The sequence below is a fragment of the Budorcas taxicolor genome, chromosome 3, assembly GCF_023091745.1.
Source record: "Budorcas taxicolor isolate Tak-1 chromosome 3, Takin1.1, whole genome shotgun sequence".
NCBI classification, from domain to species: domain Eukaryota; kingdom Metazoa; phylum Chordata; class Mammalia; order Artiodactyla; family Bovidae; genus Budorcas; species Budorcas taxicolor.
In genome coordinates, this window is record NC_068912.1 from 120,890,757 (window position 1) to 120,903,551 (window position 12,795).

At 59.1% G+C, this 12,795-nt stretch overlaps 1 protein-coding gene across 2 annotated transcripts; it reads right to left on the bottom strand.

Moving 5' to 3' along the window:
- Positions 1-725: 725 nt before the first annotated feature.
- On the bottom strand, positions 726-8,016 carry DTYMK (deoxythymidylate kinase). 2 transcript variants are annotated; one of them, XM_052637395.1, is made up of 5 exons: positions 7,856-8,016; positions 6,760-6,868; positions 4,627-4,717; positions 3,046-3,171; positions 726-1,009 (listed from the first exon to the last, which is right to left on the bottom strand). In XM_052637395.1, the coding sequence occupies exons 1-5, from the start codon at positions 7,983-7,985 to the stop codon at positions 899-901; spliced, it is 567 nt and encodes a 188-aa protein (XP_052493355.1). In that variant the 5' UTR covers positions 7,986-8,016; the 3' UTR covers positions 726-898. The 2 variants fall into 2 exon arrangements, with proteins under 2 accessions (XP_052493355.1, XP_052493354.1); XM_052637394.1 differs by having other exon boundaries at positions 3,046-3,243.
- Between the last annotated feature and the right edge of the window lie 4,779 nt (positions 8,017-12,795).

The window sequence follows — 12,795 nt, forward strand, 5'->3', positions numbered from 1 at the left end:
GCCTCGGTCGTGTGAGAGGTCAGAAGGCAGGTCACGGTTTGCCCACCATCCCCGCGGATGCCCTCAGGACTCTTGAACGCAGTGGTCCAGCTGCACGCGTGGCCCCTACCTGCTGCCCCGACCTCAAGTGTGTGCTGCCAGGTGGGTGGACGCCCCCGATGCTGGCCCAGCACCTGCGGTGGGGCCCTCTGTGAAGCAGCCACACGGCCGTCCAGGTGCAGGGACCCTGGCCCCTCCGCCCTCCCACGAGGGCTGGGCTGCTCCTCCTGCCCAAGCCCGTGGGCGGGCAGCCTCGTCTGTGCAGCTGGGCTGGGGGCGCCCTTGCTGTGCAGGAGCGGGGCCTGGGCACCTCCACCATGCAGGGGGCACGGGGGCCTCCCCCCAGCTCCAGACCCTGGACCTGGCACGTGGTCTCACTCTGCTTGGGACCCAGCCTCCGGCCCACACCCTCAAAGCGCCCCGGGGCGCCCTGTAGACAGGGACCCTGCCCGCCTCCCACCGCAGGGCTCGTCCTGGAGTAACTGCGGGATGGGATGCAGAGGGTTATACAGCTGCGTCTTCCATCTCCACAGAATGACCAACATGTATCAGACGCATTCAGGTGAGACAGATGCTGCCCCGACAAGGCTGGGCTGGGCCCTGCAGGCCAGGTCGTGAGGCTGGCACTCAGCCCAGGCATGGCCAGGCCGGCTGACAGCACAGGGGCCCCAGGCAAGGATGCTGCACCACACCGGGCCCCCAGCCGCCACTGCTGTCTCCATCTGTCTTTATTGATGGCACCTGAGGACACGCTGAGGGTTTCAGCGACCCCGATGGGACCGCTGGGTGCAGCTGTGAGACCTCTGTGAGGAAAGCATAGTGATTTACGAGCGTCTCTGGGGCACAGGGGGCCGGCCTCCTACGCCCACAGCTGCCCCAGGGGCCTGTGTGCGGCGGCTCGGATGGCGTCCTCAGACAGCGCGCGGATCTCCCGATGGACGTCCTCGATGCTTCTGGAGGCGTTGACTGTCTGTGCGAGGCGGGGGACACAAGGTGTTCTCAGTGGGTGGGCTAGGCCAGAGAGCACAGCTTTGGCTCCTCACCCCCCGCCTTGCCAGGGGCCCAAGCTGCCCCGTGGCACCCTGGTGCCAGCAGCAGACGAGCTAAGGGCAGCCACCCCCTCCACGCTGCGCCTGGACCACCCGGAGCCCCAGGCAGGCCTGCGTCCGCTCCTCCCCACCTGCATCCCCGCTGCTGAGACCCCGCCGCCCAGTGAACAGCACGGGACCCTTGGTCACCAGGGAGCCAGCCCACAAGGAACCGCTCTGCCTGAGAGAGGGCCACGCACTGGGCACAGCCTCTCGGCAGCCGCAGGGCAGCAAGCTCTGGAAGAGCCCCAGGAACAGAGGCCCTCAGCTACCACAACCCCCAGGGCGGGCCTCAGAGGTGGCGGTTCCCATGTGACCTTGTGCGTGGTGCCCCGCAGCCCCGCCACAGGGCGGAGCCAGGGTCACTGCAGACGCTGGGCCGGGGAGGCCCAGGATGAGCCCCGAGACCGTAACGCGCGGGACTGGAAAGGGCCCCAAGGTGAAGTGGCCTCCTGGAGGCCAGATCTGGGCAACGTGGGCCTCGGATGGCGAGGAAGGCAGGTTGCTGTTGAGTGAGCCCTGCACACCAGCCTGTGGGCGCTGTGGTTTCATGTGGACTCAGAGCCCCTCCTCAGAGGCACGCAGCGGGACGCCACCGTGAACCACCTGACCGAGGGGGAGGGGAACACGGCTGGAACGGAGGTGCTGAAGGCGCGCACCCCATGACCTGGCAGCAACCACCCAGCAGAGGCAACCACCTGACCCCAACCACGAGGCAAGCGGAGGCTCCGCGACAAGGAGCCCGTGGGCTTCAGAAACACCGAGCTGAGACGCTCAGAGGCAGGAGGCCAGTGACGAGCGGGCACCACGTCCGTGGTCACAAACGTCAGCCCGGGTCCCGCGACCAGGCCACAGGAGAGGCCCCATGTGAACGGCCCAGGCCCACATGGGACGGCGGCAGGCACTGGCACGTATCGTCAAACAGTCCCCGGAAGAGTCTTCTCTAAGTCTGTTTCTGCTTTAAAGATGTGGAAAATGCTAAAGCAAGCTTCAGATCAACAGAAGCCGAGACTCTGCGAGGGGATCTGCCCTACGAGGACCATCGGCGAAGCTCCTAGAGCTCTGGGAACCCAGCTGAGGGGACAGCTTGGCAGAAAGGCAGCCGCGGCCCGCTCCCCCCCACTCCCAAAGCTGTGGGTTCCTGTCTTGTTCCCAGGAGGTGCCGAAGCACAGCGTGAGTCACGGATCGTCTACACCACGTACAATAGAAAGAAAGCCAGAGGGGGAGTTCCCGGGGGGTCCAGGGGTTAGGGCTCTGCAGCCTCCACTGCAAGGGGCTGAATGCCGCCCCTCATCGGGGAACTGAGACCCCACGTGCCGCAGGGCACGGCAAAAAATAAAGAACTGGTGAGAACAAATTAAGGAAAAAAACGGAAGTGAAGAAAACCAAAAAAATAGAGAACTCTGGCATTCGGTAGCTGATGGAACCGTCCAGCAGAGGGCAGGGCAGCTGAGGCCCCACACTGCAGCCTCCTCCTGGGTAAAACCACGCCCTTCCCCCAGCCCTGAGCACCCCGAGACACAGCAAGGTCAGGGGGTGCTTTAAACCTGCACGGGGAGCCCTGGCCACACCGCTCAGCAGGGCAGTCGGGAGGCACGGACACAGGGCAGGGAGACGCGTGAGCCCAGCTGGCAGGTGTGGCCCGCTGCAGCCATGGGCACCGGCCTCAGGGAGGCTGGAGATGCGCCGGGGCTGGGAAGTGCCCTGAGGCTGTGGGGACCACGGCAGAGGTGGCGGTCGGGGCGACGGAGGAGGCCCCTGGCCTGCACGGCCCAGCGCTGGAACCATGCTGAGGGCCTGGGAGGTCCCGTGTTGGACCCAAGTATGCATGAGCTGCCGCACCGCAGCATCAACGCCCCTGCCCTGGCCTGGCGGCGGCCCCTCCTGCACCAGCTCCGGGGCCCGGGCGGCACTCACCTTCCAGGGCAGACTCGGGTCTGCCAGGAGCTGCTGGAAGCGCTGCAGGGCACGCTGCTGGAAAGGGCCACTCTCGTAGCGCTCACGGCCAAACCCGCCCCGCGCCGCTGCCTCGGCAAGCTGCAGCTGCAAGAAGACGACCAGGTCGGGCTTGGGGAGGCCCACGTCCGGCTGCTTGCACCAGTCCAGAGAGAAGTTCTGGGGACAGAGAGCCGCCCTGAGAGGGAGCCAGCGTTAACGCGGTCTCGTCTCCGGTTCCAGACTCGCCAAGGAGGAGGAGAGGGAGCTGGGGTGTGGGGGGAGAACTCTCACTCGACAGCGGGTGTCCTTTAGGCTGCGTGTGGTTTCTCTTGAAACAGTGCTCTGTCCATGGGCGCCCGGGGCCCAGGACCCCATACCCTCCAGCCACGCAGCAGCCCAGGCCAGGGCGGCCCCCCGTCCTGAGGAGAGGGGGAGACCCTCGCCAGCACCCCACATGCCCTCTGCGGCACATCCACTCTCCTTCACCCTTGCAATTCTAGGAGCAGTGTTTCCATTCTGGAGGAAAACCCAGGATGCGTGTGACCTGGGGCCACAGCGAAGCCTGAGGGTTAGAAGCCAGCTGTGGGCTCAGAGCCCCGAGCACAGGACAGGGCACCTGTCCACCCTTCCCAAGCCCGTGTGACGTTCACAGATGGAGCCGAGGGGCCAGACCCTCGGGAGGACTCTCCTAAAGGAGGACCCAGCTGCTTGTGCCAGGAAGACAGGCAGAATTAAATGGTCAGCATTCTGCAACCTTTTGTGAATTAACCATGATCAAAGACCGTTACAAGAGTATCGGGCACGCTGTACCTCTCGGCAGGAGCCTTGCGAACATCAACAAACATTTAAATAGAAGGAAAGAGAGGCAGAAACCTACATATTAAGAGTGTCAAGGGACATTTGAAGAATGGAACTTAATTAGCCAAACTCTGGTTCAACCTAACTGTAAAAACCTAAGGTGAACAAACAGTATTTGGGCGCCAGGACCCCTGAGCACGGACTGAAGGACTTTGGGGAATGGCTGCCCACTCGCTGGGGTTGGGACGAGGGTCTGGAAAGCACTCCTGGGGACGTGCACCGAGACGCTCACGGGGGCCGACACCGTGCCTGGCGGGTCACAGAGACGAGCGCACTGAGGCAGGAGCTGGTGCTGGAGGTGCCCTTTCTCTGCTGGGGTCTGTCTGAACATCCTCAATAAAAGGCAGGACAAAGGGCCGTGCGGTCACACGGGCCATTGTACCTGTGAAACAGCAGCTCCCTGGAACGGGGGTTCAGGAGAACAGCACCCTAGATACTCTCACTGTCTCTCCTGAAAACAAGGCGCTAGATGAAACCGGTCTGCCCACCGACCCCTGCGTGACTGATGTGAAATGTGTCGGCCGTGTCTGCGGGGACAACCCGCACCTACAGAGGCTGCTCGTCCTGTCCTCGTGGCCGGGAGGAGGGGATCACAGGGCCCTGGGGGCTGACGCGGCGCCTCCGCTCTGATGGCTCTGCACCCACGGGGACCGCTGAGCCCACACGGGGCGCAGACTACGCGCCAGGCCGAGTGGCACTCACCTCCTTGGCGCTGGTGAAGGCCACCCCGGAGAAGGCGTATCTGTCCACAACCAGGGTGATGCCCTGGCTCAACTTCTCCTTCATTAACGGCCTACGAGAGAGGGGACGCCCGTGAGCCCTGGTCCCAGCTTCTCAGCTCGAGTCTCAGACTCAGAGAGCCCTGCAGACACAGAGCAGCTCAGGAAGCAATGTGGACAGGGCTGCACCCAGGCAGCGTGTGGCCGGGCTTTCACTCCCTGAAGCTCTGATCCTCCCCCCAGGGTCCCACGTGGACAGCCCAGCAACAGCAGGCGCAGAAAGGCAAGTCCACCAGGGCTGTGAACACAGCTGGAGCTGGCAGAGGCCCAGGGGCAGCTCGGCCGTCGGGCACAGGGGGCCAGGCCCTGCCAGGAAGGGAGAAGCCGGAACAAGGGGAGAGAAGGGTGGGCGCGGCCCGGAGGGGACGACAGATGCCTGCGTCTCCTGGGAGGGGGCTGAGGGCAGGAGGGGCTAAGGACGCCCTCCACAGGGGGCCCAGGGTCTCAGGAAGACGGGTACTCAGTGGGCTCACATGGGGACTTCCTGCCCTCGAGAGGACCCACGTCACTTCTGTGGTACCGCGCCAAAAATGCAAACCCAAATCCACTCGGGAGGAAACATAAACCCAGCATTTCGCTAACAGCCTGCGATCTTTACAAAGAGAGGAAGGGGTAAAACAAACGTGATAGCACACTGTTGCAGGTGAGGCTTGGGAGGTGCTGCTGAACTGCGCGGAAAGCGAGAGAGCGAGCTTACTCCCCAGGATAAATCCTTGGACGGCCCTGGAGGGCCAGCAGGTTCTAACAGGCGGGGAGGAGGTGGAGGCAGCGCCGCAACACAGCACCGCGGGCCAGGGCGCTCTGCCCACGCACTGCCCAGGAAGCTCCGGCTGAGACGCCGAGCAAGACCAATGCCACGCAGCTGGCGGACGACGGCGCCAGACAGTGGCCCAGAATCCAACCTGTCAGCCAAGGACTTCCGCGGGTCAGAAAACTGCTCTGATGGGAGTGGCTGGGGCGACCTGAAGGGGACTTGTGGCAGAACAAATGGGCCGGGGCGCACAGGCTGGCACAGCTGGGCAAGGCCGGGGCTGAGGCGGCAAGCGGTCCTGTTTCTCATTCCGAACTGATCTGACGTTATTTTCTACTAACCCACAAAAAGCAAAAATCAAAACACCCAGGTCAAGAAACCCTAGATGTGCTAAAGATTATAAATATGACCTCACTGGGACTTCCCTGGTGATCCCAATGAAGCGAGATGGTTAAGACTCTGTGCTTCCACCTAGAGGGCAGAGGTTCAATCCCTGGTTGGGGAACTAAGATCCAACAAGTCTGAGTGCAACCAAAACGAAAATTAAAAACAAATAAACCTGGCCTCCTCTTCATCTAACACGTGGAAGGGGTAGGCCTTTCCAGACAAGACTCTGGCTCAACCCAGGCCAGAGGGAGTGGTGCCAGCCTGCTCGTGGGAGGGCGCCAGGCACAGCCCCTTGCGCGCCCACCCGCAGGAACTGCTCCATCCACAGCAGAGCAGCCTTTCGGGACAGCAGGCCGCAGGAGCTGAGAGGAGAGTGGGACGCAGATCGCGAGGCAGTTAGGAAGCACGCCGTGAGGTGCTCTGTCCCCAAGGACCCCGTTTATTCGTTAGAACACCTCCCATGACATACGTATTGCTGACACACACGTGTGCAGATGGGAACAGAAGCACCTGGGAGTGTGCCCCCCAGGCTGTCAACAGCTGTGCTGGGTACAGAGGGATCCCACCAAGGTGATGTAAAGCAAAGAGGGGGCGGGAGAGGGCAAACCCCAACATCAACTGTCAGCCTCAGTGACGTGTCACACCGGTTCATCCAAGGCATAAATAAGAGAGACTCCAGGTGGGGGAGGACGAGCTAGGGACGCTCTGTACGTCTCCATCAGCTTTTCTATGCAACTGAAACGACTTAACGTCACAAAAGGAGTGGGGTGGGGGGTATTAACTAGAGCTTTGGGGATCTGTGAATAAAGAATGTGTAAAGGGACAGCCTCCAGCCTGACTCAGCCACTCAGAAACAAGAGCCCAGAGTCGCGGGGGGGAAGTACAGAGCAGGAAGGGTGGCAGGGCCAAGGTGTTTACACGTGCTCCCAGCGATTTGCAGAGAAGAGAAGGTGCACCGAGTGATCTTCCACCTCGCTTTTCTTCTCCAAGTAGGAGCTGAGCAGCTTGCCAATTTCAGTTGATCTTTCTAAAACAAGAGAGAATAAACACAGAAAATGAGATCAGGCTCGCCATGGACATCAAGAACAGTTAGTGTGGAACTTCTGGCCGTGACCCGTCCAACTTTGAAGTTTATTTTACTGCAGCTTTGGACAGGCTCACACCTTTACCCGAGGAAGGGCAGCAGCGAGCAGCCACTGGGATGAACAGAGCTTGAGGAGGAAGGAGCTCAGGTAGGAAGCAGCAACCAGAGGCAGAGCCAGCCAAGGGGGACTGCTTCCAGGACCTGCCTTGACACCACAAGGATTTTTAAGTGCTGCAGCTGGCTCTTAGTATCCGAGGTCCTCCGTCCCTGCAGTCCACCAACCCAGGACTGCAGAGTACTGTTTACTGAAAAAAGGTGTCTGTGTGGACCCAAGCGGCTCATACCTATGTCATTCAAACAGACTGTCTCGCTTAAAAATTAAAACGATAAATATTCAAGGAAGCATTTTCCCTCTACCGCTGCCACCTCTGGTTTGTAAACCTTGAACTTCTCTTGAATACCTAAGTATTGATGATATTCTTACAAGCGTTTTCAAGACCAATGTGTTACGTTAAAAATTAAGAATATGACACAAAACCAGTCAGAAGGTAAACACTCAAGGGCGGGCGGGCGGAGGAACCCCAAAACAAAACGGAGACTTGGGTTACAAAGCAGCGCCAGGAAACTTAGGGGTTGACGGTCATTACTCTGGCTGTGAAGACGCCTTCTGGGCTGTACACGTGTTGAGACTCACTAAACACAGGACTGATTGACTGCAGACGTTCAGACGTTAATGACCACAGACGCGTCCGGCTGAGCCTCAGGAGCCATCACACGGGCCCGGCCCCTGCGCCCCGACCCTCGGATCTACGAGGGCGGGCCCGGCCCGCGAGGCCTTCGCTTCCCACCCTCAGGGCCCGGAGAAGCCCCGGGTCACGTCCCCATCCCCGGTCCCCCGGAACCCCCGCTCGCCCGGCCCGCCGCGCCCACCAGGGAAGCGCAGCAGCTCGGCGCGGTGGCCTTCGGCGCACAGCGCGTCCACCAGCTTGCGGCTCTGGGTGCTCTTTCCAGCGCGGTCCACGCCCTCCAGCACGATGAGCGCGCCGCGGCGGCCCGCCATCGCCGCGCCTTCCCGCCACCACTGCCCGGACCATCCGGACCGCCCATTGGCTGTGGTCGTCCGCGGCGCGCACGGGGATTGGCTCACGCGGGCCGGCGTCCGCGGCGCGCACGGGGATTGGCTCACGCGGGCCGGCGTCCGCGGCGCGCACGGGGATTGGTTCACACGGGCCGGCGTCTGCGGCGCGCAACGGGACTGGCTCACTTGGGCCGGCGTGGCCGGATTGGCTGGGACTAGTACAGCGGAAGCGGGGCGGCTGGTCGGGAGTGCCTCTGTCGCACCGCCTCTTCCGGGTCAGAATGTCGGCGCGCAGTGTTCCGCCCGGGCCGCCGTCTTTGGCGCGGGCGTCCGCTCTTCCAGCGAAAGCACGGGGCTGCAGCCTTGGGGCCTGCCTGTTGCCCACTCGTCGACGGCGGGAGTCTTGAGGGCCAGCGGCCCGGCCCCCGGAAGCGCTCTGTCAGGGTGGCGGCTGTCGTCTTATGGGCGCGAACACTGCCTTCCCGTCTAGGGGTCCTGCTTTCAGGGCTTCGTGGCCTCCGACGGCTCGTCCCCAGGCACACTCGTGGGGGTTCCGACCTCACCCTAGGAGTTTGGTGCGGATAGTAGCGTCAGGCCCGTTACGTGCTGGGAGCCGCGTTTCCCAGAACTTACTCGAACGCTCGAGTTGGCCGCGGAGGACCTCGGAGACGGCCGGAAATGTGGCCGTGGACTTGAGGGCTGCTCTCCGGGGAGTCCTCGAGAAGCGCCGGCTTCCCGGACGAGAGGCGGCCGAGGGTGCTGGGGGCAGCCGCGGACCGCCGCGAGCTGCACACTGTCTACCTCAGTGCTGAGGCTGAGGTCCTGGCAACCCCCACCTCACTTGTGCAAGCCCTTGATTTCGCTGTGACCCAAGACCCCTGTGGTAGCCTTCCGTTTTCCTGATGGGCCCTTGCTTGATTGGGTTGTGGATCCTGGAAGGGTGGTAGATTCCGTTATTCCCAATTATTGGCTTTCGTCCTTCATGTTGAGCTTGTAAAGTAACCGGAGCCGACTTTCAGGAAGAAAGCTGTTGTGCAGGTCACCACCCTCGTCTTCCAGTCCCCAGTCTGAGAACTGCGCTTGCACAATTACGGCTGCTTTTTCACGCTGGGTTCTGGGCTTCCCTTGTAGCTCAGTTGGTAAGGAATCTGCCTACAGTGCAGGAGACCTGGGTTCGATTCCTGGGTTGGGAAGATCCCCTGGAGAAGGAAGTGGCAACCCACTCCAGTATCCTTGCCTGGAAAATCTCATGGACAGAGGGCTGCAGTCCATGGGGTCGCAAAGAGTCGGGTACGACGGAGCGATTAACACTAACTTCTGGAATGAACACAGCCAAGCTACCCCAGTGCCGCTGACAGGGAGCACCAGCTGGAAATAAACAATTTTGAGCCGAGTCCACCGCGACTTCGGGGCCTTTTGTTACTGCGGTACAATCTACAAAAGGTCGCTGATATGCTAACAGCACAATATTGCCTTAGATTAACTTTTTCTGAAACTTAACATCTTGCCTTCAAAAGGATGATGGGCTTACAGTAGAGACCCTCCTGAGGTTGGACAGCCTTATACCACATCAGCAGGATGAGTTCACCAGGCTGACGGGCAGGAACACAGGCAGTACCTCAGCTTGTGAGAGCTCAGCCTTCCTGGTCGCCCATGGAAATGGGGGCAGCCTGGCTGGTCTGCCCCTGCATGCTGGGGAGCCGTGGATGCCCTTTTAACAGCAGGAAATACTAGCAAACGTACAGCGAAATTTCTTACTTGGCTAAAAGAAGCAGCGCTCAGCGACTAAACGCCACCAACAGCCGGAATGCCAGTTTCAGGGGCTTCAGTCATCAGGAAATCTAGTTATTTTGCACAACAGAGTCCAGAGTTAGGCCAAGAACTGTCTCTGCTGCTAGTCATCTCGGACGCTGGGTCAGCAACTCACCTGTTCTCTTAGCTTGTCCCTCAGCCCCAGGGTGGCTGCAGCACCTCCACGCATCCGGTCCTGACCTCACACCCCTGACACAGGAGTAGGAGAGCCTAGGCATCTGTGTGTCCAGTTCCTCTGTGCCCTGCTGCGCTGACAGTTAAGTCTCGTGGCAGGTTTTTAGCCCAGTCTGCCCTGAACAGTGCGAGTCCACCAGGGAGGCCTGACAGGTGGGCAAAGCGCATTGCTTTGTGCAGGAGATCCTGGTTAGGGTGCTGGGCCTGCATGTGCATGGAGGCAGGTGAAGGGAAGTTGGTAATTATGCTGAAACTGGCCCATGGGCACATGGAGTCCGTTAGGTTCTCTCTGCTTTTGTGGGTTTGAGACTTTCCATTAAGTAGAGGCCCTATATCCCTGACTCTACCTGTTGCTTGGTGCACCTTCCATCCCAGGGATCGGTCAGTCTTCACTACTATCCACCAAAACCTCTCCCTGTCTCAGCTGGGTTGCAAGAACAAAATGCCACAAACTGGGTAGCTTAAACAGCACATTTTCCTCACAGTTCTGGAGGTCCAAGTTCAAGGTGCCAGGAGGGCTGATGTCTCCTGGGTTGCATGCGGATGACCACTTTTTCACTGGGTGCACACACAGCCTTCCCGCTGCACAAATGTGGAGAGGTCTGGTTTCTCTTCCTCACATCTCTCAAACACAGTCGCACTGCGGGTTCAGGGATTCAGCCTGTGAATTCTGAGGGGGGATATTCAGTCTGCAGCACTCGTGTACTTGCAGAAGAACGAGATGCGCTGGGCACACCACTGCCCTGTGGGACGCCGCCTCCCAGCCCTGCCTGTGAGTAGACATGGCCCTCTGGCTATCCTGCCCGGGAGCCGCGAGCAGCTGTGGTGTGTCTCCTTCATATGGCAGACTGCGCCTCTGCCTCTGCCTCCAGACCTGTCTTCGCGTTTCCAGGGTTGACTGCAGAGACAATGGCAAGGCCCTTTGGGGGCAGATGCCACACTGGGAGGAGTCCAGGTCCCTGAGTGACCCCATGGAACATGGCTGCCCGCCTCCTAGACTGTTCCAGAAGAAGTAAAACTCCACCTTTTCTGCGTGACTGAGCTTGAGTGGGTTTCTCTGTTAGCGCACTGGCTCTCAGCTGGGGGACATTCTGACCATCACGACTTGGGGTGCAGGTCTGACAGCATCGAGTGTGAGAGGCCCGGAGTGCTGCTAGTCCCCGACAAGCACGGGAGAGTGCCTCCCCCACCCCAGCACAGGCCTGCGGGGCTGAATGTCAGTAGTCCTAAGGGTGAAATCTGTTATCAGAGATTTATCCAGAGCACACAGAAATAAAAAGCAGGGATGAAAAATGCTGCCTGCTGTATCAGTCAACAAAGGATGTGGTAACCGTCAAGCCAGCAGCAGCTGCAGCTGCCCCTAAGAAGCAGGATCCTGGCCCCAGAGAATTAAGGCGCACACCAGAGGAGTGAGTCCAAGGAGCCCACGCTTGCATCTTCCCATACACAGAAAAGCGTTAAATCGACTCACTTGAGATGTCTGGTTAATCAATAGTACTCTCTTGATGTGTTGACTATGTGTTTTTTGCTCAAACACTCTCATATACCCTGGTTCCTTCCTCACCTCCTCGAAGCAGTCCCTCAGTCCTCCAGATGGAGCTTGATTCTTAGTGTTTAGGCTGTGCAGTTTTCCCTTCCGTCGACGATAGTGAGGGAATCATCGCTCATCTTTGCAGCTTCTAAAACGGTCTTTGGGCTTCCCTGGTGGCTTACTGGTAAAGAGTCTGCCTGCCAGTGCCGAAGATGTGGGTTTAAATTCCTGGGTCGGGAGGATCCCCTGGAGAACGAAATGGTGGGCCCACTCCAGTATCCTTGCCTGAGAAATCTCATGGGCAGAGGAGCCTGGCGGGCTACAGTCCGTGGGATCGCAAAGGAGTCGGACCTGACTTAGCAACTAAACAGCAAAGTGGTCTTTGTAACAGAATGCATCAAGTCTTCTTATGTGAATGAAAGAAGACAGATTGTTTGTGTCTTTGATATGTGAAGGCCACTACCCTTTGTTTCTCCACAGATGATGGGGAAGAACATACCGTGATGGAATAACTACAAACAGCCAACAAATTGTGAAAATCTGCTTAGCCACACTTAGAATCAGAGAGACACAGACACTGAGGTTCTTTTTCTTTTTTTCCCATATCATGTTAAGCAAAGATAATGAAGCCTGATGAAATCTAGGGTTCACTGTAGTAGAAACATACTCAATTGAGTGTTAGTTTAACTGTCCCCTCGGCCAGTGCATTTAGAAATACCAGCACTTACAACATGCCCTCTGAGCCAGCAATACAATTTCTGAGCTTAATCTTAAAGAACTAATAAGATGGTGTGCTGACTAATATGGCCACAACAGCGCTACTCCTCCCATTGAGAAGTAGGGGGTCTACCTTCCCCTCCCCTGGAGTGTGGGTTGGCCCCAGGGACTCACCTGACCAACAGAATGTGGTGAGGTGTCATCTTGGGATGACCCAGGTGAGGTCACAGAGTCTGGCAGCTTCCACTGGGGCCTCTCAGAACTCTCTAGAAGCTCTGGGCTGGAGAGGCTGCACTCTAGGTGCTCTGGTGCAGGTACCAGTTGAATGCCACCTTCTAGCTGCTCTGGAGATCTTTACCGTATTGCACAGAACAAAACAATAACCCAACTGAGCCTTGCTGGGATGCCTGACTCATACAGGTCTACCATGTAGCAGTAGATAACTAAACAAACACAAGCAGCTGTCTGAGCAAATGTTCACCAGAACATTCACGGAGGTGAGAAGCTGGAGACCATCCGAAAAGTGCTCTTCTATAAGGGGCCTGTTAGAGTATGGCA